We start from the raw sequence: 27,798 nt of genomic DNA on the forward strand, positions 1-27,798 counted from the left end.
CTATTCGGTGGTCTGAGCGGATAAGGAGGGTTGCTTTGATGAACCGGCTTGAGCTTGATTGCTGATCGGCCACGTTTTCGGCTCGCTGTCGTGGATCATCGTGTGATGGTGATCTCCGCAATGCTTGCACTTTTGGGTTGATTTGCACGAGCGGACGCTGTGCCTGCCCAAGCAGTTGTAGCACAGGCGCTTGTTTTCCACGCACTGAGCTCTCAGCTTGGGCGTCATGCTTCTGAAGAGTGCGCACGCAACAATATAATGTTGCCCTCTGCAGCAATCGCAGCACTCGAAGGGCGATGGTCGCTCCGAGTAGAGCCTCTCGGTGGTTCGAGGAGCTGACTGGCGAGCTTGAGCTGCAGCTACTGCGGTGTGAGCTGGTCTTCTCAGCTGAGCGGGTTGAGCTGTTTGCCTTGCGGGTGTTGGTTTTGGTTGAGCCGCCTTTGCTTGGTCCTCGCTGAGTGATTCTACGGTCCTTGGTTAGAACCGCGCTCGCTAATCTGCACGTTCTTGAATTATTGCACTTCGTGCCGTCTGAGGACTGGTTGAAGGACCACCCACTGATGTGGGAAAAAATGCACTGATATTGATTTACTAAATTTAATCAGAACTATCCTTGGTCGGTTGCTCTGGCGTACAATGTGTTTGTTGGAAGGAAAAGCTAATTTTGAGCAAAAATCTGCCACGATGGCCTTTAGCAAAACTCGCTCTCCTTCCACCCTAGTCGAGTGGGCCTTAAGGGCGGTTCTTGTTGAGGTGGAACTGACCTATCCGGAGCCCTTCCAGTGCGCCCGAAGCGCGATATGTCCCTGGAGCGGGGGTGACTCCGTCGTTTGTAACAGCCGGGAAAATTCCGCTGGGTCGGCTTGGTGGTCTGGTGGTGAAGGACCGTTACCGTGGCTCAGTAATAAAAACCCTAACTAGGCGACCCTTTGGAAAGTGACTTTACGATATATTCGTCAAGCAAAAACTGCACAATGGCTGACCTCTATAAGCTGAAGGATCCTAAGTGCCACATCCTGGCTGCAGGCCGGCCTGCTAAAGAAAATACTACAAGGGACTAACGGGCCCGAAAACTAAGAATATTTTGACCATATCATAAATTCAGTTCCCCGCTGTTTTCCAAACATGCCGCCCACCTTGAACATGTATCGCATGTTCAACATTCTATCTCTATATAATGTAAATGAAATATTGAATTCTAACACTAACATGATACATTTGTTATACTACTACGCAAACTAAATATAGATAAACAATGGTATGTATATACTAGACTACAGGTAACACAAGGTTCACAAAATTTGCGTATTTGCTAATTATAGTTCGTGTACTTCACTGACAGTGCCCTGATAATGTCGTATCTTTAGTGTGGTCCGCATCACAATCCATAGGCAAGATGCACAGCTTTGTGACAGGTCGCTTGGTCGTTCCAGTGGAGGTTCTAACAGTTGCCACTCTCGCAATGCCGTCTGTACCTGGGTGCAGCTGAACGATGCGTGCCAGACTCCATTGAAGAGGCGGCAAATTATCCTCCTTGATGAGAACCAACCGATCCACCGCTAACTTGCTAGTGGACTTCCGCTGCCACTTGTATCTCTGTTGCATCTGATGTATACATTCATTTTGCCAACGTTGCCAAAAGTGCTGTAACATCTGCTGGATTAATTGATATCTGTTGAGGCGGTTAGTTTGGACATCTCGTAGATCTTGAGCTGGCAAGGTGTTCAGAGCAGTGCCAATTAAGAAATGACCGGGCGTTAATGGAGATAAGTCTGTTGGGTCTGAGGAAAGTGGAGAAAGTGGGCGAGAATTCAAACAGGATTCAACTTGCGTCAGTAATGTATACAATTCTTCAAATGTCAATTTCTGATCTCCGATAACGCGTTTGAGATGGTGTTTCGCGGATTTAACCGCTCCTTCCCACAAACCACCGAAGTGTGGTGAATGTGGGGGAATTAGCCGCCACTCTATAAACTCTTGATTTAATGCGTTCGTTATTTTTCTATTGTGTTCTTTATTTCTGAGTAACACTCTAAGCTCGTCTAACTCATTACGTGCACCAACAAAGTTTGTACCGTTGTCCGATACGATATACTGACACCGACCCCGTCGCGCAATGAATCGTCGAAAACAATTAAGAAATGCGTCGGTACTTAAATCGGTGGCTAATTCTATGTGTACGGCCCTGGTAACGAAGCACACGAAAATGCACAGGTATGCCTTTACTGAAACTCTACTTCTGACCCTTTCCTTTGTGTAGAATGGGCCTGCATAATCGACCCCGCAGGTGAAAAAAGGGCTTGCCGGAGTTACCCTAGAAGTGGGTAACTGACCCATTTGATAGACTTCGTTTGTCGGGTTTACACGAAAACACCTTATGCACCCTCGTATGATTCGCTTTACATTATTTTTACAAGCCAGGGGCCAATAACGATTACGCAATGACGCGATTACTGCCTGACAACCTGCGTGCAGTAATCGATGATGTTCGTGTATAATAATCAAATCAGTGAACGGGTGTTTCGATGGCAATATAATGGGTTGTTTTCTATCTTGACTTATCGGGGCATTTTGTAATCTTCCGCCCACCCTGAGCAAACCTTTATCGTCTAAAAATGCGTTCAATGATAGAAGAGAGGTCGACTTTGGAAGTGATTGACGTGATTGTAAAGCTATTATTTCCTTCTCAAATGCCTCCCTCTGCACCAGACGTTCAAGAAACGTTCGTGCCTGTCTTAATTCATCTGTTGTTAACAGATCCATATTTGGAACTGTTGAGATGACTCTTTTCTCATCAAGTTTAAGTCGTGCATTCTTGATAAATCTCAAACAATATGCAGTCACTCTAAGCAAACGCGTATAGCTCGAAAATCTAGTAAAAATACTATTATGCTGATTCACTAAACTAACCATCACGCTCTTAACCGTTCGTTCTTCTGGAGGGTTTGTGCACTCATCTAAAAAATTGGGCCATAAGTTTGACTCCTTACTCAACCATGATGGACCCGACCACCAAATTTTCGCTTGCGCTAACGCTGTTGGTTTAACGCCTCGCGAAATAAGATCAGCAGGATTGTCTCCTGACGATACGTACCTCCAGAGGCCACTCTCTGTGAGCGTTTGGATTTCTGACACTCGATTGGCCACGAAGGTTTTCCACTTATGTGGTGAACTTCGAATCCAAGCAAGCGCTATTGTTGAGTCTGTCCACAGATGTTCTCTAACGTTCACCGAATTCAATGCGACTTTAACCTTTTCCACTAACTGTGCTAATAATAGCGCACCGCATAATTCTAACCGCGGAAGGGAAATCGACTTAAGAGGTGCCACTCTAGACTTGGCGCACAATAAAGTTATTACCCATTGACCTGTCTTATTTCGGGACCGCAGGTAAATGCACGCACCGTAGGCCCTTTCTGAAGAATCTGAAAATCCGTGTATTTCTAACGGTATTGTAGTGTCCAACTCAACTGAGACTGCACAACGCGGAATTCTAAAAGATGATACCCTTTCGAGATCTTGACGATATTCCAACCATCGAGAAAACAACTCCTGAGGGATGGATTCGTCCCAACCTACTTGTACCTGCCATAAACGTTGAAGAATCAATTTTGCTGTAACCACAATAGGACCGATTAAACCCAACGGATCAAAAATCTGAGCAATTTCCGATAATATACTTCGTTTTGTCACCCGCCTACTAGTAGTAGGCATAATTGTGAAGCCTAATTCGTCAGTGGTTGGTGCCCACAATAGACCTAATGTCTTCGGATCTTTATCTGCTGTGATCTCTTTACTATTGCCTACACCATCCGAAGCCATATGGATGTTTGGACAATTAGATGCCCACTTACGAAGATGCATACCAGCTTGAGACAACACTCCTGTAATTTCAGTTTTCAATTTCTGAATTTCTAACGCGCTTTGTGCCCCCGTCAGCAAATCATCCACATAGAAGTCACTGATTATGATTCTGCTGATCTCTGGGAAAGTGTGAGCACATTTTAGACCTATTTCCTGTAGTACGCGTGTTGCTAAAAAAGGGGCGGAAGCAGTGCCGTAAGTTACTGTGTTCAATTCGAATTCCTTGATCGGAGATCGAGGATCCGATCGCCATAAAATTCTCTGAAACCGCCTATCCTTTGGATTAATTAAAACTTGTCTATACATTTTGGCTATCTCGGCAGAAAGGACATATTTATGTTGTCTAAATCTGATTAAAATTGAAACTAAGTCACTCTGAATTGTTGGTCCCACTAACTGCGTATCATTTAATGATAGCCCTGATGAGGATTTTGCCGATCCGTCAAATACGACGCGAACCTTCGTTGTGGTACTGGTCGCTTTAGAAACGGCATGATGTGGAAGATAATATGTCGGTTCTTTGTTATCAGGACACTCTGAAATTCGGGACATATGACCTAACATCTCGTACTCCTTCATAAAATCAACATATTGCTGTCTCAAGTCTGGCTGCCGTGTTAATTTCCTTTCTATCGAATAGAGGCGCCGCACGGCCTGTTGCCGCGAATCGCCTAAATCCCTAACGTTATTCTTGAATGGTATACTAACTATGTAACGTCCATCTACGTCCTGATATGTCGTCTGTCTAAAATACGATTCACATTCGTCATTAAAGTTTTTTCTCTGTACATCTACCTCCTCTAGAGCCCAGAATTTCTCTACCTGCAATCGGAGGTCATTATACGTAACTAAGTGACACACGCTGGTCGCCGACCGATTGTGGTTTGGCTAGGTAAAAGCGCCACCGAGAACCCAACCGAGTTGCGTTTTCTGATAAATTATACCTGAGCGGCACTTATGCTGACCGATGCATAACAATGCCCAAAACAGGCCGGCTCCGATGAGCATATCTATTGGGCGGGTAGTATTAAATTCCGGATCAGCAAGTGCTACATTATTCGGAAGTTCTATCAATTCCCGTGACAATGGAAGACTGGGCATGTCTGCTGTAATAGTGTCTATAGACAAACAATCTAAGCTAGCCTGATAATTATTATGTCTTGAATGAATTGTCATTTTCGTTCTACCTGTGATTGAATTTACAACCCTTCCTAAACCAGTTACAATTGATTCTATGGGAATCGGTGGGAAGCCGACTCGTTTACAAAATGCGTTCGTGACAAAATTCGCTTGAGACCCCGAATCCAACAACACTCTACAATCATGGACGTGGCCACGATCGCCCTTAACATGAACAATCGCAGTCGACAGCATTGTATGATTCGACGCACTGCTTGCTACGTGTGCTACTACATTAGGTATTTCGTTGGATTTGGATTCCATGGTCGAACTACCGCTTGATTCTATGCTCGAAATATTACTTGATTCTGCGGTCGAAATATCATTTGACTTCGCGGGTTTGTCTGGATGCCTATCAGCGCGATGCAATAATGAATGATGTTTTTTACCGCATATTCTACAATGAGTACGAGTACACGCCTTGACCCGATGTCCGGACTGTAAACAATTAAAACAGTCTTGGGCCTGCTGAACAGCTTTAGTCCTTTCATCCGCGTCAAACCCCTTGAACCTATCACATTGATATATTGGGTGGCTTCCCTTACAAACGCCACATACGTTTGTATTGATTACGTGTGAAACTAACGTGCTTGACTTCTGACTACCTGAAGCTCGGGGTCGCTGATCAACCCTCGGCGCTGTTACCTGAGCATGGATCGCAACATTTCCTAAATACTTAGATCGCTCTTCAACAAATTCTGAAAACTGTACGAAGGAAGGCATTTGAGGGTCAGAAGAAATCTTCTTTTCCCACTCCCTAATGGAGATTGCATCTAACTTCCTAGATAGGAGGGGAACGAGAAACGTGTCCCAACTATCCACTGCTTCCTCTAGTGATCGCAAAGCATTTCTGTGATTATAAGCATCATCTATGAACTGACGCAATGCAATTTCTGACTGTATCTGAACTGGTTTTAAATCCATTAACGCGTTGACATGATGTCTTTTAAGATCCTTTGAATTCTCATAACGAGCCGTTAAGAATTCCCACGCGACCTTATAGTTTGCCTCTGATACGCCCAACGATTGGATGACTCGAGCCGCGACCCCTTGAAGCGACGAATTCAGGTAATGAAATCGCTGAACATCTGATAAGGTCTCGTTTTGATGAATTACTGATGTGAATGTATCGCGGAATTTCACCCAATCACTATAGTCGCCATCGAACACGGGTAACTGAATTGTAGGTAATTTAATACTACATGGTGCGTTGTTGGATATAGAACTAACTGGTGTATCGCGACGTTGATTTGCACCAGATTTCTCAATATAAGTCTCTACCTCATCAATTAAATCAAAATATGAAGTCTCAAAAAGCTGACGCTCCGACTCGTGCAACGATTCGATTTCGGTTCCTGCTACAAGAGTTTCTATCTTGGTTTGAACTCTATCAAAAGCCGCAAACAATTTTGTATTCGCTTCTAATCGCTTCCTAAGTGACCCTATCGCAGTGTTACTCGCAGACTCATTAAAGAAGTTTTTAAATCGCGTAAGCGCAGCCTTAACTGTACCGCGCTCGCTGACTACGCTCTCAACTCAGCATCCATCCTGAATTACTGACACAAGTAGGAAAATTAGGACTCAATGTAAGACGGGATACTACTCTGTGCTGACGTCGATCGCCTCCACGATGGTTGACGTTCCTGGTATGCTGACCGTGGACCACGAATGATGTTGATCCGGCTGGATCACAGCGTCCTGAATCTGTAGTTTTGTGTCTCCTGATTGAGACCCAATGTGCTTCTTCTTCTATATCATCGACCTCTGAGCAGCCTGATGGTGTTCGAATCCGCTGTTATAGCTGGACTGATGAGTTGTAATCCTTTCACTTTGCCGATGTATCCGGCTCGAAGGACCAATGTTTAGAACCGCGCTCGCTAATCTGCACGTTCTTGAATATTGCACTTCGTGCCGTCTGAGGACTGGTTGAAGGACCACCCACTGATGTGGGAAAAAATGCACTGATATTGATTTACTAAATTTAATCAAAACTATCCTTGGTCGGTTGCTCTGGCGTACAATGTGTCTGTTGGAAGGAAAAGCTAATTCTGAGCAAAAATCTGCCACGATGGCCTTTAGCAAAACTCGCTCTCCTTCCATCCTCGTCGAGTGGGCCTTAAGGGCGGTTCTTGTTGAGGTGGAACTGACCTATCCGGAGACACCCCTTCCAGTGCGCCCGAAGCGCGATATGTCCCTGGAGCGGGGGTGACTCCGTCGTTTGTAACAGCCGGGAAAATTCCGCTGGGTCGGCTTGGTGGTCTGGTGGTGAAGGACCGTTACCGTGGCTCAGTAATAAAAACCCTAACTAGGCGACCCTTTGGAAAGTGACTTTACGATATATTCGTCAAGCAAAAACTGCACAATGGCTGACCTCTATAAGCTGAAGGATCCTAAGTGCCACATCCTGGCTGCAGGCCGGCCTGCTAAAGAAAATACTACAAGGGACTAACGGGCCCGAAAACTAAGAATATTTTGACCATATCATAAATTCAGTTCCCCGCTGTTTTCCAAACAGCCCTCACGCGTGCGGTGACGAACTCTACCAACGAATCGAACTTCGGGAATTCGGTAGTCGTCCCAAGCGACGACTCCCACCTTTCCTTCGTTGTTCGGTCCATTTTGTTCGCAGTTCGAGTTTAGTTTAAAACAATTAATTATAAGAATTAGCAGCTAGTGCACTCTGAAATAAACGAGTTAAAACATTAATCTGTTGATTCTCTTTCCCTCGACGGATAAGACAGTTTAGTTACGCGTGAGAGTGTAGCCAACGCTACAAGTCTTTCTACTTAGACGCCACCTTATAACTACTAGCTGAACTAAATTTGTCACGTGACTTGCTCTGTATTATCCAGATAATGGCGGAACTCGTCTGTGGGAATGCTTTTACGGGAATACACTTTTCGTCCTTATATGAGAAGATTTTGATCTAAATAAGGGTTCATTCGAAAGAGGAAGGTTCAATGCAGGGCGGTCTGGTCACCGTTTGAGTCACAGAACTGTTTTAGTGACCTAAAAAGTACTTGGAATCTGCGGATGTATTTTGTCGATTCTTTCTCTACTTTGGACACTCATATTATTAAATATCGACACAATCTCGTTGAACCATGACCAGACCGCCCTGCAGTGAACCTTCTCATATAAGGACGAAAAGTGTATTCCCGTAAACCCCTTTTTAGGCCCATTTTTGCCGGTAATGTCACCTCGCTGCATTACCCGTGTCTACCCCTTTAAGCTTGGTAGCGAACACTGCAAGACGGTGTCGTCGCTTTAGAGCCAGTGTACTAGTAGGCCGCATCCAAGGAGCTTCTGCTTTCGCTCGCTCGCTAAGCTTGGTTGCGAACCAAACACGTATGAGAACCGCTGCTTTGTTTACTTTAAACTTGAATAACTCGGTCAAAAAAATCACACAAGGTGTTTGAAGAGAGGGAATTAAAGCTAAAGAAACAGATTTTCTTGTCTAATTGTTACAGCTAAGAAAAAAAATTCTGCTGAGCCGACAGAGACATAGAAATTCAATTGAAAAAATTACAATTACTGTTAATATTTCTTCGAAGCTACATAACTTCAAAAGTTTAATAAATTTGAAAATTCCTCAAACAGGTTTCGAAAGAGGACCATTTGCTCTTTTACCTGCTATGTTGCTCTCCTCAATACAACTTTTAGGACCGAAGTTACGTCCATTTGAAGTTCGCATAATTTCTACGTAAAAAGTGGGTGTTCCTCTAATTTTGCGAAGGTGTGTATTTTCAACGGTGTTGGTGGTCCAGCGGTAATGCGTCTGACTGCTAAACCGCTGCACAGTGGTCCAGAAACCGGTTTTTTCGTGGCCAAAATTCAATTTTTCAAGTTTAATGTTTTGACAAAATTGGTTTTCAAACTAACTAAGAACATTTTAAAACTAGGAAATTCAAAATCATTTTCATTTTGGACGATTGTGTTACCGTGTACAACATGCTAAAGTCAAAATTCGGAAATTCGAAGTGAAACTAATTTTTGTAAGTATTCATTATAGATCATCAAATAATAGTTTTTGAGAACAACTTTATGCATATTAGTAGTTCTATTTTGATTATTCAATTGCGTCGGAAGTGTTCCTTAACTTATGTATAAATAGTGCAATGTTTTCAACAATTGAAACTTTGCGGATGGTTTTAAAAGAATGCTTAAAAGTGCTAGCTACCAGATTTGTTTCATAAGAAAGCTTAAACATTTCTTTAAAGAATTATATAAATTTTAGGTTCAACCTTCCTCAACTTTTAAAGTTATACGAATTTCAATAAATGAACGCTCTAGCCCTTTGCACCAGAGTGTTTTTTTACGGAGTTAGTGCACTGATAGCACTGGCGCAATAGCGACGCCTACGGAGTGCAAAGGGCTAGATATTCTAACGTTGCGGCCACCGCGACAGCATACGTATCGCTCGGGCCAAAGTGACTTCTATCTAGAGCAGGCATGGGCACGAAACCGGCTCAAAGAGCACGTCTGACAGCGACACTGTTTGGGAGCGCACGTCACTCTACTGTTTCGCTCTTTCGAGGTGGTGGGGCAGCATTGTAGGGGAAATCGAGTTGCGACGGTCGAGGTGATATGAATGTGTGGCATTCGACAGAGAACGTCACATATGCATGCTTTGACTGCGTAACCTCGAGATTCTACGGTGTGGGGATGTTTCTGCGCCGTTCGATTCGGTTCACGCTCCGCTTTGAGCTCGCCGACAAGCTCCGGAGCGTCAGAGAGCGCTCCGGCTCCATTTACTACTAGCTGCCCATGCCTGGTCTAGAGTAATACGAAACGTTTTCTTTGCGAGGCTCTTATCTCTTGTTAGTATTAATTCTTATAAACACGAGATAATAATCATTTGGAAACGAATTTCAGCTTCATCGCCGTAGTCTTTTAGTCAACGTGCTAGGCGAAACATCAGTAGAAAAAAGTGTAAATTCAGTATAATTTTATTATAGTTATGTACTATTAAACGTATTCTTTAGTTTTGTGTTTATATATCAAAGTGTAATATAGTGTAGCGTGTAGTTTCCATTTAATATAATTATTCTTAAGATTCTATGCAATTAGACTGGTTAGAACATAATTTTAATTTGTTATATGTATTTGATCTAATTTATCACAAGACGTAACTAGCGAAGAGGATTCAGATCAAGAACAGAACGAATCAATTTTACGTATATTTAGATATTTAGGTATTTAGATATGTAGATAATACTGAATTAGAATAAAAAAATTAAAAACAATAATATTTTTGCATTTGTTTAGTTGTATTTTAGTTCTATTAATTATATTTAGTATATTTATATTGATTATATTTGATCAAAAGTGGATTTAGAGAAGTTTTTAATCTTGGCCACGAAAAGCGGGTTCCTGGACCACTGTGCGCTGGAGACTTCTTTTCGTAGGTTCGAGTCCGCTCAGACTCAATCTTTTCTTTTTTTGGAAATACATTATTTCAAACTTATCCAGTTTTTTCAAACTACTTATCCAGAATTGTTAAAGATAATGAAAAATATTAAACAATACTGTAACTGACAAAATACATGACAAGAGAAGCGGTAGAATAGAAAGTAATTCTAAATGGTATTTATGTACATTACAGATAAAAATATTTAAAAAATATTATTGAAACATTTGTAAACAAGTATATTAATGATTATTATGTAGGTAGAAGTTTGAAAAAATGTGTTTCCAAAAAAAAAAAATTGAGTCTAAGCGGACTCGAACCTACGAAAAGAAGTCTCCACCGGTTTAGCAGTCACACGCTTTACCGCTGGACCACCGACACCGTTGAAAATACCTTCAATCTTCTGAAATATAACGGACGTAACGTACTTTTATGAATTACGTTTGTTTAGTTTAATTCCTATTCTATTCCACTGCATGTAAAAACATTGAACAGTGTATATACCATGTATTTGATAAATAACAAACGAAAATTCGTCGAATAAGTAACTCTAACACGCAAAAAACAGCGAAAAAGTCGGTTTCTAATTTGTTTAACTATGACGCACCTCTGCCAAAATTCTGAAAAAAATTGAGGATGATAGTATCAATAATATACACTGTAACGTGGTGACACCTGTGCCCCCCCGTTACAATCGCCGCGCTCCTCCCCCCTCCCATCCCCCCTAAAAATGACCCTTACCCCTCCTAACCCCCTACCCCTTTCCCCCGCCCGCCGGTGTCGGGCCGATAGAGGCGACGGAAAACAGACAACAAGGATCACCCGCAAAAGGGAGCTACGAGGCCGGCGACAGACCTTCCACCCTCCCGGAGAGGAAAAGCAACGCGGGACTTCGGAAGATAGACGAAGTTTCCCAGAAGCAGATACAATGCCCACCCGGAGCCATCTGTCGCTGAGCCCGAAGACTTCAGTCCGCCCGCCACAGCAGGAGATTGGATAACCAATCTATTCCGTTGCCAGAAAAGGCCCCCTTCCTATTCCCCATCCCCTCCCCAAAAATCATCCCGCGACGGTCCCGTCGTCGCGGCAGCGACGACGAGCCGTCATTGAGCCCTGGGCTATCTAAGAAAGCGATTTGTACAGAGAGAGCGATTTTGCGAATAGTAGCGAGTTATAGAGAGAAAATTTTGAAAAGTGTGAAAGTGAGAATTCTGGTGAGTCCCTTGCGATTACTTTGTAAAGTGCCTGAGTTTCGGCAACGGTGACCTTCGATTGCGAACTTGCGTGTCCGCGTATCGCGCCGGTTATCCCACGTTACATTTTGTGAAACCCTTTTTTGTCCAACCCCTAACCTTCCCGTCTAAAAGAATCCTCACGCGTAACGTAGACGAACTTCCAGAAAACCTTCCTCACCCTGAGATCTTCCCTAACCCTCGACGAATCCTCCTTGCGTACTCCCCCGCGATATTCTAAGGACGAAAGTGCCCGTGTCCCATCCCCTGTTACGACCCCCATTCTGCCCCCTTTTTCTAATTTTCGATTGCCACCGCGAGTGGCTGGCGCCCAACGTTCGTAGGAAAGAATTTCGTATTGTTAAGAATTGTATAGAGTGAACCCTCGAAAGGGTCACAACACTTCTAAAAAAAATATGATCGTAGGACCTCATCTCCTTCAATACAAAATCGCAATTTTCAGGATTTTTTGACGTTTTTGATTTTTCACGGCTTTAGTTTTCAATATAAAAATCTAAAAAAATTCTGTAATATGTGCCTCACAAGTAGATTTTTTCAGAATTTTCGAATGTCATTAAACAGGAGACTTTGGCCAAAAACCTCACAATCACATTTTTACCCGTAACTACCCTTCCAGATGAGATACAGGGTTGAAACTTGGCAGAGACTGGTTTTTTTTATCACCTATCGAATGGTTCATCGCAAGTCTAATTTGTTTTGGGGGCACTTTTGACTACCTTATCCGGCTATACCCTTTGTTGTTTATTAACAACTTAAATTCGGTCAATTTTTTTTCGGTTTATGGTTATTAGCTAAGCAACAGAAACCTAAAATCACCTTACACTATCCTACAAATACTACTGGTTCCACTAAAAAGTGTGAAATAAAATAATTTTTAACAAAAAACTAATCCGACTTCGAAATGCACTAAAAAGTGTAAAATAATTTCTATTTCATTTATACCAATATTCCATAGTAATTAATAATATCTACTTAATCGTTAACTAGGGTACCAAATACATTTCAAAGTTTTCGGAGGCGACGCAAAATTAAAAATACCCGAACAAACGATGCTGCCAATAACGATTTGATTGCGGTATGGCAAACTTGGTAATTAATAAGTTGTAAGAGAAAAAGCGGAACGTTATAGGTCCAGCTGAAAACATTTGTAATTGTCACAATTGTACCAGAAATTGGCAACACTCGTGATGTACATGCACTATACTGCAGTTCACGAAAGACCATACTTAACTCGCGCAGCTCATTAGGTCTTGAGAGATTTTTAATAACGCGTCTACAGCTTGTTTCTTATTATGCTTTGCGATCATATAAATGGTGGGCAGAAACATATGTCGTACGATAACTGATAACCGGTGATGATATTGTCAAGTTTCACGATACAATGAAATTCCTATTATTTTTCGAAAAAAAAAATATGATGTGAACGCAAAGTAAGAAGCAAGCTGTAAAGGGGAATCACACACGCTATTCAAAATCGCTCTAGACCTATTGAGCTGCGCTAGTTAGTGCGGTCACTCGTGAACTGCAGTATAGTTAATTCGCAATGGGTATTTTGATTCCCGTTGAATATTGTTTACTTGAAATTATCAAATGGGTCATTTATCATAGGTTGCCGATGCCCGAGTTAGGATCTTCCTAGTAGAGGAAAAGTTTTTAATTTTGCGCCGCCTCCGAAAACTTTGAAATGTATTTGGTACCCTAGTTAACGATTAAGTAGATATTATTAATAGCTATGGAATATTGGTATAAATGAAATAGAAATTATTTTACACTTTTTAGTGCATTTCGAAGTCGGATTTGTTTTTTGTTAAAAATTATTTTATCCTGGATCACTTCCACTTAAATACTGTTCAATGCGCATTTCGTTAATACTTTGTTCTTTTTTAATGCAATCAATAAATTTCCAGATGTTGGGATGATGGGCAGCGACTTGCTCCTCGAATCCCCTATGCCACCCTTCAACATAATTATTTGTTCTCGGTAATCCTTTAAGAACAAGCTGGTGTACGTTCCACATTTCATAAGAATACTTCGGAGGTCGACGATGTTGTCTAGTAAGGCGTCCAATCCATGTATCCTCAAAATAATCAACAACTTCTTGCGATTCTGGAGGGAACACATCATTTTCACACAAAGTTTCAAAAACGGTCGTCACATTATGAGTGGGCACAAATGCAATTGATGCCAAAATTCGCATATTTAAAGCAAAATTAGCATCAGTTTCATAACGTTGCTTCAATCCATTATTCTGAATGGAACGAAAAATACACTGTGAAAAGTGGAAAAAACAACCCCGTTGTAAAGCGTCGGGAAAAACTCTTCTGCAAGCATTCATCATGCGCCGTCTCAAAATCTATAGTTATTGATTGCGGGGACATAGCTGGGTACAATACTTTCAGCTGTTGTAGTAGTGACACATACGTTTCTTCAGACTTGTTAGGCAATAAGGCATAAACTAATGGAAGCGATATTTTGTCTTTGAATCCATGTATAGTATACAGCTTGTAACCGATCAATGTCCCACCGATCGCCACATAATGTAGGGGCCTAAGGCGCCGCCCTTCCACCGTGCTGAGGTGCGAACGCGCACGCGTAAGGTTCCCCTTCGCTGCCGGGAACACCGAGCGAGGTGCCTGCCGATCAGCAGGACGAGCACTTCTCGTCGAGACTCCAATGCGATCACACGCAGTGTGACGAAGATATTAATAAAAATTGGAAAATGTCTTCGTTGGTATTATGTCGAGACGATTTCCGCGAAAGTTTATTGCAAAATAATTTAAAATCTTTGTTTCTGGCCTCTTGGGCTTCTTCGCTGAGTTGCCCAATTGGCAGTAAAGCATGGGTTATAATTTCCGCACCGTGAATTAATGTTTTGTGAACGGTCGGAGGCATAGGATACCACGGATATAATTTTACGAAAGCTTCTGCTGTAGCTTTCGTATAATTTGTAAATTTATTAATGTTTATCTTATATCGGCTAGAAATAACTTTCATTATAATACTAATTCTACGTATAATGTCACTATCAACGCCAGTAATATTTGCAGACACTTCATGATTTTCAAAAAACCTTCTTGCGATATTACCGTCATTCGTTGTACCGAATCCGGGTTTAGGTTTATCAACGATCAAACCCAATTTAGTTTTGAATTGTTGTTGTATATAATTCTTCGTCGCTGCTACAATATTTTTATGCTCCTCACCTCGGGCTTGCCATTTTTTTATAGGTAATTTATATGCATGATGCAGCAGGCACTCAGAGCACCTAATCCATGCGTGCAGCACAGAGAGACCAAACTCAAGATTAGTTGTGTTCACTGTTGCACTATAAACTAGTTTAAGGTTATTAAAGTTTTTTGACGTAAGTCCACATAAATAACACTTTTGGGTTGATGTTGTTTCTGTTAACGCGTTGCATATCTTTCCGCCAATCATTGTTAGCAGAAGCTTATGTTTAACTACAACATTCATTCCATCCAAATTACATGTTGAAGGCTGCAACTCGTCTATCTGTTTCTGGATGTTGACCTTTTCAGCTACTATAGTAGAATTTGTTTCGGTTATAAACTGGAATCGAATGGGCCGACAAAAACGGGTTGATGATGTCCGGGGATTTTGCCAAATAATGATATTATCATCCGTTGCAACGGATTCACTGTAGCACACTTGGATTGGTACTAATGATGTCATAAACACAGTTGAATCGGAAGATTCTTCATCGTCAAATTTTTGTTTATATTCGCTATTTTCAGATGAGCCATCGAAGCCCCATTTGCTTATCATAATAAGATTTTTAAGTTGTTCCAAGTTTAGATTTTTTTAAATATCGATTTGGAGAGACAACAATCTTGAAACGGTATGGTTGAGCAGAGCTTGCAGTTTTACTTCCGCAGGCGAAGACGAAACACTAATGCAATTGCTGTCTAGGTAACACATCTTTTTTGCATTCTGTACAATTTTGTACGAGGGAAATCGTAATTTGTCTTTCGATCTTATAATGTTATATTGATGACGAGTGAGTTTACTGTCAACTATCATTGCTAACGCTTCTTCTGCTGACATCGTTTGTGCTGTATTATTTTCAAACTTCTTCATCGCTCTTTTGTATTCTTTTGCACGAGAAGGTGAGGAAGATGTTAATTCCTTCACTAATTTTAACGTCTCTGTTTGTCCCTGTAATCGCAAACTCATTTGTGTTGCCCATGTCAACTCGTCAACACTTCGCGTAGCCCTCAAATCCTCTGTTTTAAAACGCTTTGTTCGCTCCGAACAATCACGGAACAACAATTGGTGACCACCAATTGCTTTTGATGTTACGGAACTAAAGTTTTTGAATGTTACAACACCATTCAACCAACTTATATTTGCTTTTAAAAATTTATTTTCAATTCGGTAAGAATCAGTCCATTTGTTCCTAAATGTGGATATGAAGCGAGACCACGATTTTTTTAAAGAAGCTTCCTTATTGTGTGGACACATTGTGCGATTTACAATTTCCCGATACACGTTTTCCAGTTTTCCATTAAATGAACTTTTTTCAGAAGACTTAAACATATTAAACAGCTCCATCCTGGTTATTGTAATACAATTATTTGAACGCGAATCTGTAAAATAGAAAAGCTATACAAAAATAATATCTCACAAATGTGCGACAGCGTGCACCTTTTATTTTATATTATTAAAGTCAAATAGGTGTTTGAAGTTAAAAAAAGATAGTTCCTTCGGGAAACACTTAAAACATTTAAAGAAATTTTGCTGCATCTAAATATGTATTCTTGTACTTACTGTTTTGCGAGCACGCGTCCACGACGAGACTAGCGGTTTCGATAAGATCCGCGTCAACGAGGGTCGTAAGTCCTCGCTACGGTTTGACCGACGCCACGAATCGCGTACTGCCCTGCGACCGGTTAAGGAGACAGAGCGGATTAGGGTTGTAATAAATGTAGACTGATCGTGATGTAAAGATACTTTAATGCGTCAAGATTCGTAAATTAAGATGTCAAGCAGAATGTCTGACTCTGAGAATTCAAACTGAATGTGAGTCGGCGGGAGAATTCTCGCTTATTTAAGAAGTTGGATGTGGGAGGCTCCTATGGGCCTCTTCGACCAGGGGACCAATCGGTCGAATTTCCAATCGTCACCAGCACCGGTTGGCTGTTCGGTCCGAAGGGGCAAGTCCAGTGTGGTAGGGTAGGTCTGAAAATTGCAAAGTGACCTGGACGATGTTGACCCGAGAGTCTTCGAAGCCTTGCGGAAATTGTCCAGGTGTCCGGGTATTCCCGTGCCTGCGTCGCACATGCGGCCGGCAATTAAGCTGTGTGGAGACATCCCGTTGTTCGAACTGTTGGTCCCTGGATCGGTATGTTTTAAGGCTGGTTGGTTGCATTGTCTGTTGGTTTTTGAATTCTGACCGTGGTACGAAGGAGTCGGAGCTGCGAAACCTTTATTTTATGATGATGTAGGACGGTTGAGGGATTGAAGGTCAGTTTTCGATTGGAAATATTGGTTTTGTAAATGCATGCTTAAACGGTTGTAGATAATAAAAATGTAGCTGCTTGAATTACCGTCTGAAGGTTTTCGTATTCTAAAGAACAGATGTTTTATCTTGAACGTGTAACGACCGTACTTCTAGATTCGTATAATAAACGGTTGGTTATTCGGTATTTCAGTTGTTAATCCTTGCCAGGTAGGCTGAGTATATTGAACAGGCTTCAGTTAAATTGCAATATGATTGTTATCGTTGACAAAAAGATCGTATTGGTGTTGGTTGTCTAAACTGCTATTACAGATCCACGAGCGGTATACTATGGCGCGTAACACTTACTTTCTGATGTACTAGCCATATTAATTTGCTCTTAAGAAATACAACAGTAAAATAATAACTTATATTCTGATCAAAGTGTATGAAACTAGATTGTGTTTTCGTAACTGAATAATTAAACAAAACAGTTGAACTAAACTCACGTGTTTTATTTCTTCCTGTTGCTATAGATACGAGCACTCATTAAAAATAAATAAATAATACGAAGCATTTTTAGAATATACAAGCCTAGAGGAAGAAATAGTAACAAAAATATTTTACTCACAGCTAGAATTGTGTGTAAACCCATTACGCGGTGGCATGTACTACGCGCAAGAAAAATGTAATCGCTTAAAAAGTGCAAAAAAATTTGCAATCTTTTTTTTCGGATTATATAAGCCAGATAAATTTCCAAAGTTTAAAAATAAAAAGTTTTGTTGGGACGCGCTGGGAACCTATCTAAAAGTTTGGGAATATATATACATTTTGCTGTTTCTTTCAAAACAACAGAAGACTCCACTGTATTTACATATTACAATATTTTCTAAATGTTATAATGTGTAATCTTTTATTTAAGATTAAGACGAACAACCCATATTAATTTGGATTTTAAATACTGTCACGTATACAAAAGAAATACGCTTATAGGAAGACTTCTTTTTCTCTCTATTACTAAACTGACTAGCAATGCACAATTTTAAACTTAAATAATATCGACATCGACTTTCGAATGTCTTTATTTGCTTTTGATTCTATAAAAATAGGTTGTCAACTATAATTGAATGTCTGAAAATCGCGAATTTTCAAATATCCATATTTTCAATTTTTGCCAGGTTTTCAGGGCTTCGGCCCCACTGTGCGGCGGTGAATTGCGGGCGATGAATTTTCCGGATCCCAATACACATAACGTACGCGACCATAAAACTTATAGGAATGAGAACTACAGGACATTAATAATTTCAAGAAGGTGAAGCGGAGGTAGTGAGAATGCAACAAATATTGAGTAACTCTTGCACTAATTCTAAACGCGTCCTATAAATAGAAAACAAATAATCGGCGGCCGATGCTCGCCGGTGATAACTGATCGCGCGGACAGCGTAATACGTGCGAGTGCGAGTGAGAAAGCAAGATGGCGAGACGAACTGTGTTTTGTCGCACAAAACGACATCGGTTTTGTCTGTCGCGTCGTGAATATTCTCACCCGCGGGTCTGACGCGATTATAGCCGATGTACACGGTGCGAGAAATCTCGTACGAAGAGCCACGGAAACACACCTGTTTCAAAAATTGGAGAAGCCCTCGAATGCTACTCGCCTGCGAGTTCGTATCGTGTACACGTTTTACGTACGTGGACGCATATTAGCACGCACGAGCTCGAATCGGTTTCCAACATGTTGGAAATTTGGCGAGTTCTCGTTCGTGACTCGCGCGAAAATGAATTCGGAAAGAACGATAGGCCAGGCAGGCCATGTGCATTCTGTCATTTTAACTTTTTGATTACTGCTTTTTTTTATCTATTTCATCCTTCTTCTCTCGATCCACTTGAAACTCGTAAATATACCCGGACATGTCTGAACTATACCACAATTTATAGTCTCTTTTTATTGGCTGGAGTGGACTTTAAAGCCCCAATGGGTCTCAAAGCGTTTAAATTAATACAGTACCATCAGGAAACTGACGAAACTTATAAGTCCCGTCAGTTAATAAACGGTTAAACCTTGAGCTCGAATCAAACGCGTTGGTACATTCGATTTATATCTCGAATCGTGTCAACACCTTCATGCATGCTAGTTTCGAGATGCGAGCCTCGAACGCTTTTCACGAACGAGATTTCTCGCACCGTGTACATCGGCTATTATTCGCCGGAGATCTGCTACGAAGGGAATAAAAAATAAAGAGATGTGTAATTTTTTTTATTTTTTATTTATAAAAGTTAAATACATATCCTTCTCCTCCTCCACGACGGCCCCCTCGTCGCCCTCTGCCCCTGCCGTCGCGATAGCCGCCTCTTCCTCCGCGGCCGCCGCGGTGTTCGCTGCACAACAATTTTTTTAACATCTTCTTAATCTGAAATATAATAATGAATTTTAATATAATTGTACCGGACTATATATTCGATTATGTAAGATTGTGACATTATTAAAAAACAAAAAATAATCGTGGAAATTCATTTGCTACTATTGTAGAAATGATTTCCGTTTCACGAAAATCTAATTCTGCCACATTCATTACATAGATAAATCAACGTTTTTACTTACTTGCGACGTCGACGGCTTTTCCTCCTTTCTGTCCTTTTTTTCTTCTCCTTTTTCTCCTTCTCTCTCTTCTTTTCTTTTCTCTCTCTTTTCTTCGTCTATCTGCATCTATAAAGAAAGTAATTTATATATAAATAACGGAATATTATTGATATAATATTCTCCTGGCCGATTATACGCACGTTTTCTTCTGACATTTTGGAATGTGATTGTCTTTTGTCGTTGATGCTGAAACCACTCGAATGTTGGTGGGGATCAGAACCGTGTTCACTGTTTTATAAAATAGACCCTTTCCTAATTTCTAATTTTACGGATTGAATTTTTATTTTCATGTTATATTTTTTTTTAATAATTTAAAATCATAATATTATAAATGAATACAACTTGAAATGTTTTTTTTTTTAATAAATATTGACGTCATTGTTGTTTATTTTTCGTAGTCCTTTTATAAACACTCCCCACCATGGTGCCCTATGTTTCTCCGTAGTGCATTTTACGTTTTCGCGACAGTTGCATTCGAAGCAAGAAATAGATAGCATCATTGAATTTATTTCAAAGCTTTGAAAGTGTGAAGTGATCAAAGTGATAGGTGAATATTGTTATGTGATAGTGACAATGAGTAATAGTGAAAATGTTCTCACGATTGAAGTGATTGAAGATAGGAGAAATGAATGCGAACATCAATGTGTGATGGCAAATACAAGTCGGCGGCCAAAATTAACAGTTCATACGAGAAAGAAGGCGGCGCGAAAGAAGGCGGCGGTTAGCCCGTGGCGCAGTAACACTGACTCTGTTAGTGGTTCACGATTGCATGAAATAGCAATTGTACTCGCGGATAATACGATCTCGCGAGTTCCGGCGTCGCACTGCACTGTAAAGTGTAGTAACACTGACTCTGTTGGTGGTTCACAACACTTAACTTCATTCTAATAACACAATCTGCTTCGGCTTGTCTTTCTCTTTCTTTTGAGCCCAATAACACCTCAATCGGTGCATTTATTTATGAGATATTAATTTTGTTTTGTATCGATAAATTTCGATCAGATTCATTATCACCTACGAAATGCCTACGTCAGCATGGATTGCACATTTTTGCTGCTAGAGGTGCTGTAAGCGCTGTGGGTTACGTTACGCACATGCGCCGTTACTGATACTCGCGTTTGTTCAACATCATGGCGTACGATACTCTAACACGTTAAGATCGTATTGCGACGGCGCGCGGCATCAGCCGCGTCAAGGCGGCGCGTACAAAATTCAAAACGGTAGTATGTACATCGGTCGCCTATGCATCTACATATGTATTTAACGATGCTGGGTAATCATCAAAACTGCGACAGAAATGACAATACTTTTTCAAATTATTTTGAATAAAATATTTTCTTCACTTACGTACAAATTATAATCTTTATAAGTAATCTTCTTTATTCCATGGGAACAGAAGAGCAGTAACAATTTATTTTATTTTAAATAATGTAAATGTTAATTATCACCACAAACTATCACAAGATTATTTCAAACAATATCCATCTCTGATCATACCTTATGAAAATAATGAACAGTCCGTCTATTCAGTTTACATGCGTATCATAACCCAAGATCATCTTACTATTACACATGTAAAATACTTTCTGTAACCACGACCTCTTTTCGTTGCTTGCCATAACTTTAGGAGTATTGCTGAGAAATTACATATACAGTGTAAAAATATTTTTTAACAAAAAAAATCCGACTTCGAAATTCACTAAAAAGTGTAAAATAATTACTATTTCATTTATACTCGTATTCCACAGCTATTAATAAAATCTACTTAATCGTTAAATAGGATACTAAATACATTTCAACCTTTTCGGAGGCGGTGCAAAATTAAAAACTTTTCTTCTACTAGGAAGATCCTAGCTCAGGCGTCGGTAACCTGTGACAAATAACCCATTTGATAATTTCAAGTAAACAGTATTCAACGGGAATCAACATACCCATTCCCGATTAACTATACTGCAGTTCACGAGAGACCATACTTAACTCGCGCAGGTTACTAGGTCTAGGGACATTTTTAATAACATGTGTGATTCCCCTATACAGCTTGCTTCTTTCTTGACGATCATATAATTTTTTTCTTTGAAAAATAATAGGAACTTCATTGTATCGTGTACCTTTACCATGTCATCATCGCTTATCAGTTATCGTACGTCATATATTTCTGTCCACTATTTATATGATCGGAAAGTAAGAAGCAAGCTGTAGAGGGGAATAACACACGTTATTAAAAATCTCCCTAGACCTAGTGAGCTGCGCGAATTAAGTATGGTCTCTCGTGAAATGCAGTATCATGTACATCAGAAGTGCTAACAACTTCTGATACAATCGTTACAATTACAAATGTTTTCTGCCGTATCTATAACGTTTCGAATTTGTTTTCTTACGACTTATTAATTATCAAGTTTGCCATACCGCAATCAAATCGTTATTTGCAGGATTGTATATTCGGGTATTTTTAATTTTGCGCCACCTCCGAAAAGGTTGAAATCAAATGTATTTAGTATCCTATTTAACGATTAAGTAGATTTTATTAATAGCTGTGGAATACTGGTATAAATGAAATAGTAATTATTTTACACTTTTTAGTGCATTTCGAAGTCGGATTTGTTTTTTGTTAAAAATTATTTTATTTCACACTTTTTAGTAGAACGAGCAGTATTTGTAGCCTGCCGTAAGGTGGTGTACCGTTCTTATTGGATAATTACAACAACAATAGTTACTAACAATAAAGAATACCACAAATGTTTGCAAGTGGGATCATCGTAGAAATATCTCCTACTAGATGTGAAAGGTGTTACGGGCTATGTGTTCTACGTGGGCATTTTGTAAAATGACCGGACATTATGTCTGTTGCACATTCTTCTGGGCAATGTATATAATGGGCAGGTATTTCACAAATGGCCCGGACATTTTATGTAATACCCACGGTTCGTTGAAATTAAACTTATTATTATTATTATTATTATAATTAAAACCATATATAGGTGTGATAGGTTAGAATGGGCCACACACCTAAATCCGACCGCCGCGAAGCGGCCGGCATCGCTTTTGATATTATTTAAACAACACTATTGTCTTAGGAAAGTGTTGCCGGCCGTCTTACGGCACGCTGCGGCCGCTGCGGCCGGATTTATATATGTTGCCTAATTTAACCTACCACATCTATGTAACAAATATTCTTCTCTAGAATCGCAACGAGGCAGCCAAACGCCAAGTATAAATATTTTGAAAAATATATATAACTCAATACTTGGCTGGTTTTGCATGATATCCATTACTTTTTTAGAAAATTCACAAAATATGTACCATATAGTGCCTAATCTACTTGGCGTTACCTATTTTTTACATGTAATGTACTTTTTGTGGGATATGAGAAGATCTTGAGCTGAATAAGGGCTCATTCGAAAGAGGAAGGTTCAATGAAGCGGGGTCAACAAATCGTTTTAGTCACAAAACTCATATAGTTACCTAAAATATACTTGGATTCAGTGGACGTATTTTCTCGATTTTTCCTCTACTTTGGACATTCATATTATTAGATATCAACACAATCTCGTTAAACCATCGGTGAACCCCCTGCATTGGACCTTCCTCTTTCGAATGAGCGCTCACCCAGCCATAAGTGTTCTCATATAAGGACAAATAACCGATTCCCGTAAACCCATTAATAGGCCCATTTTTGCCGGTAATGTCACCTCGTTGCATTACCCGTGTCTACACCCTTAATTGTAATAAGATGTGGGAGTAATATTAGATGAGGTCAATAATTAATTAATTATTAATTAATTACTAATAATAATAATTCCTAATAAGGAATGTGAAAGCACAAAACACACGTGGAACTTGACTGTTTGTCTTCTATGATTCCATTAAACCACGTTCCGTGCAACAGAGGGTCAAGTTGTCTGTGACTGATTGTTGCTCCGAATGATGTCGATGTATTCGACTGTTTCTTGCCCCGAATCGCACAACAAGCCAAACATATAGTTAAATGAAAATCGAGTTGACCGTTTCTTGTTCGGAGCTCTTCAATTCATAAGTAGGTTTGGTTGCCCTCGTGCAATTCATACGGATCAGGGATCAAATTTCACTGGAGCAAGTACGCGTGAATTCACTAACATCCCCAAGCATTCCTGGCCCAAAATAATCTGACTTAAGTCTTTTAAAGAGTTTACGAGCACCTTGATGTCCACCTATAACTGATTCATGATACTTCCATATAATGAATGAATGAACAAAGGACAAAGTTTCTGGAAGGATTTCCTATATATATATAGTTACTGATCGTTAAATAAATTATTGTTAGCAACGCTTGTGTGAACTATTTCAAATTTATTTGCTGCAACTGCTAATTTTGCATTTTGATCATCATAAATTCTTGTTATTTTAAACGATCCTGTCCAATTATAATCGAATTTTGAAGTTGGGGCATTTTTAAGACCAAAAGGCATTTTATTAAATTCATAATGCCCATAAGGAGTTGAAAAAGCGGTTTTTTGCTTAGATTTGGGATCCATGGGGATCTGATGAAAGCCAGATGCCAGATAAAGAATACTGAAATACTTACCTGCTCCAAGTTAATCTAATATATCAGTGATGTTGGGAAGCGGATAAGCGTCACTAATTGTTTTTTCATTTAACTTACGATAATCTATGACCATACGCCAACGTGGTTTACCTGAAGGACCAGGTTTTTTGGAACCACCCAAACCGGTGAATTATAAGGAGAGGCAGATGATTGAATTACATGATTTTCTAACATTGAAGTGATTTGTTTTTGTATTTCTTCCTTATGAATTGGAAGAAAACGATATTGTTTTGCGTCCTATGTGGTCAATGTCGCCGCAGTTGAAACACCGCACAGGCTTCCTAAACGGCTCGCCAGCCGCCAGGGCCGTCGCGTCGGTTGGCTTGGGCATCCAGCCGATCTCCCTGCTTCTAACTGTATCATATAATTTCTTAGCTATTCGTAACTCATCTTTCGTTCATGTTGGGCCTTAAAGAGGAAATTCACCGACTGTATCTAACAAGGAGTAGGCAAGCACTTCGGGTCTCAGATTTAGTTGAAACTTCGTACACTTATAGATCTCGTTCTCCTGTTTACGAATATATACCATTATACGCGTAGATTCTCAATAGTTTTTTAGATATTTGTATTTGAAGTTTCATTATACAGAGAAATATAGATTTAGTGAAATGTTTCGACAAGAAACGAACTGGCGAAGTGGCAACGTACCTGACACATACTCAGAAGGCTTGGGTTCGAATCCCCTCGTGGCATCTAATTTTTTTTTTCGATTCATTTACTGCAATTAATTGAATTTCAAATATATATGCAATGATACTATTGATGACAAACAAGAAATAAAAATTGTGTCAAAAAGTAATATAATAAATAATTAAATCAAAGCATACCTCGTTGACTGCGCCTGAAAACAAAAAAAGCATAAGATAAAAATGCCATGCGATACATACGAAATAGAATGGGTTAAGAATAACAATAAGATGTAGTACTCACAATTATTATTAATTACAACAGTGATACTTATCGTAAAAGCAAACAAAACATAAATGAGAAAAACATCTTGCACATCTCGTAAGTGTAGTTTCATTGCATGCACATTTGCTTTCCTGTATTTCTATTGGAAAACGGACCTGATTGATATTTTCAAAAATTTCCCTTTCTGTCGTCAGTCCAGATGCGAACCATGCATTTTTAGCATGGGCACAAAAATTGGTGCACTTAATTGGTGATGAATAAGGGAGTGTATCTTCAATGCATCTTCCCTACTTGAAATTTCTTTGTCATTTTCTAACAGATAAGTGCAGTTTTTAATTTTTTTCAAAAAATTCTTTATTTGGCGCTAAAAATACACGTCACACGGTTGAACTAGCGGTGTGGGTTTGGGTGGAATAATTTTAATTGTAGCTGTACAGATTCCTTCATCAGACACATAAAACTCGTCATAAATTTCTAAATTAGTTTGTCCTCCCTATGAGTCAACTAACAACAAAAATTGTTCTTCCTTTATATACGGTTGTAATACTGATTTTAAAAATGATTTATATAATTCTTTTGTAAGTCTTCCTGATTTTGAGCTTGTTACTATTATATTTTTATGGGAGTACTTCCGTTTTCATACTAATAGCTTCCGCTTGGTCTGCTGCATGCAAAAAAGTGATTCCGGAAGTGCGGAAACTTCTGGTTCTCGAGATAGCTGTTTCATTAGTTCTGTCGCTGTTTAGTGCACAAACAGTCATGAAAATGTGCCAGTTCTAATGGAAACACCCTTATATACAGGGGGGATGGCAATTCAGCCGATGATTACTAGCGAGATGAACAGCAGCAGTCGCTAGAAACCATCCAAATCATTCCAAACCAACCAACCAACCTACCAAACCAACCAAACCAAACCAAACCAACCAAGAACCCAAACTAACCAGAACAGAATGAACGAAATAAGCAAGGAAAGGCGATATAATTTTTTGAATTGCATATAAATCACCGGTTTATTTATATTTCAACAATTTTATAAGCTCGACAAACAAATCACGACCATCGCGCTGCGCGACGAGCCGTCAATGAGCCTAAGGCTAGCATTGTATTACGAGTCCTAGAAGCGAGTATAAAGATCTTGAAACGAGTAGAAGCGAGTGGTGATTGTAATAGCGAGTTTGGCAAAGCGAGTTGTGAGAGTTGAGTATGAGGCGTTTTCAGTAAGCCCTTCGACTATTAATTCTTGTATTGTCGGAGTATTGGCAATGGCCACCCCTTCTGTATCGACCCCCGTGTCCTTTTGTAAAGCTACGAGTAACGTAAAGAACCCCGTGCGGACCCATCCCAGCCCTGCACCTTCCCGTCCCGCACTATTTCCTCCTCGCGTATTCCCCCGCGAAACTGTGCGGACGTAAGTGCCCGAGACACCTCCATTGTGAACGCCCCATACCCCTTTCCCTTTTCGATTTTGGTTGCCACGATAAGTGGCTGGCGCCCAACATATTTGTATATCGCGACACCCCCCACTTTATAGAGTGAATCCGCGAAAGGGTCACAACTTATTAACAGTTTTGAGTCAAATTTTTGTTAAATGACATAAAATATGTCTAACAAGTGAAAGATATTGAACGCGTTGCACTTTATACGTGAATATTTTGACACCCTGTAGTTCAATATGATTTATATTGGTACAACTTAAGTACCATAATATAGGCAAAAACTTCCCAAAAATTAATTAAAATATTTCCAATAGAACCGAAGTTATAGATTTTTGATTGCCGAAAACGGTTTTCAAATCTGCTTGACCGATTTACAACAGAAGCAGGTATGCTTTCCGGCTTGGCAAGGGGAATAGCGGTTGGCGGAGCAAGCTAAAAATCAGCTGAAAAGTGAAAATCTTGCCCAGCTCTGATTTATAACAATCCAAGTTTATAAGAAACGATAATTTATAACAGACATTGTAACCGTAACAATGATAAAAAAAATGTGGGCATCGCGGGACGGCGGACAAGAGCGAAGCTCAAGTTATAATGCGTAAATTTACAGTTTAATTAGAATTGATCTAGTAATTTCATGGTACAATATTGAAAATAAAAATAAAATGGTCAATATTAGAGAAATGATTTTTATTACTATAAATAAAACGGCGAGATCGTCTTTTGTCGCGAACGTTCTCGTACGCACGATCAACGCGAAATTTCGCTGGAGAGTCGCTACAATACTAATAATTATTTTGAAAACATGTGAATGGGCGACAAATAGCGGTGAGGGGCCCGAGGAATGGAGTCGATGGTACGCGCCATCGTGGTAGGCGCCGAACGCGCAAAGGAGAGCTCCAATATAAAAAATGAAAGAAGGGAGAGAATGAGAGAAGGGAATATGTAATATTGCATTACATATTATAAAATACCATGATATTACCGCATCGCAAACTAATGACTTCATGCAAATCTATAATATAAAACGTAACTTACCTTTCTTGCCACTTTTTAGTTTTAGATACAT

General features: G+C 40.0%; 1 protein-coding gene across 1 annotated transcript; it reads right to left on the reverse strand.

The window, feature by feature from the left end:
* On the reverse strand, positions 1-27,798 carry LOC114882243. The gene is made up of 5 exons (XM_046289752.1): positions 27,768-27,798; positions 6,647-6,764; positions 4,777-6,430; positions 1,337-4,686; positions 1-472 (listed from the first exon to the last, which is right to left on the reverse strand). The coding sequence occupies exons 1-5, from the start codon at positions 27,796-27,798 to the stop codon at positions 1-3; spliced, it is 5,625 nt and encodes a 1,874-aa protein (XP_046145708.1).

The sequence above is a fragment of the Osmia bicornis genome, unplaced genomic scaffold (assembly GCF_907164935.1).
Source record: "Osmia bicornis bicornis unplaced genomic scaffold, iOsmBic2.1, whole genome shotgun sequence".
NCBI lineage: Eukaryota > Metazoa > Arthropoda > Insecta > Hymenoptera > Megachilidae > Osmia > Osmia bicornis.

Excerpts from the sequence above, each read along its gene's own strand:
- LOC114882243 (XM_046289752.1), bottom strand. The coding sequence starts at position 27,798 with ATGTATCTAAAACTAAAAAGTGGCAAGAAAG. Across the intron at positions 6,431-6,646 it reads GCGATCGACGTCAGCACAGA|AGTTCAAACCAAGATAGAAA; the intron begins GTAGTATCCCGT and ends GGCTTTTGATAG. Across the intron at positions 473-1,336 it reads ACATTATCAGGGCACTGTCA|GACCGTAGAATCACTCAGCG; the intron begins GTGAAGTACACG and ends GTTCTAACCAAG.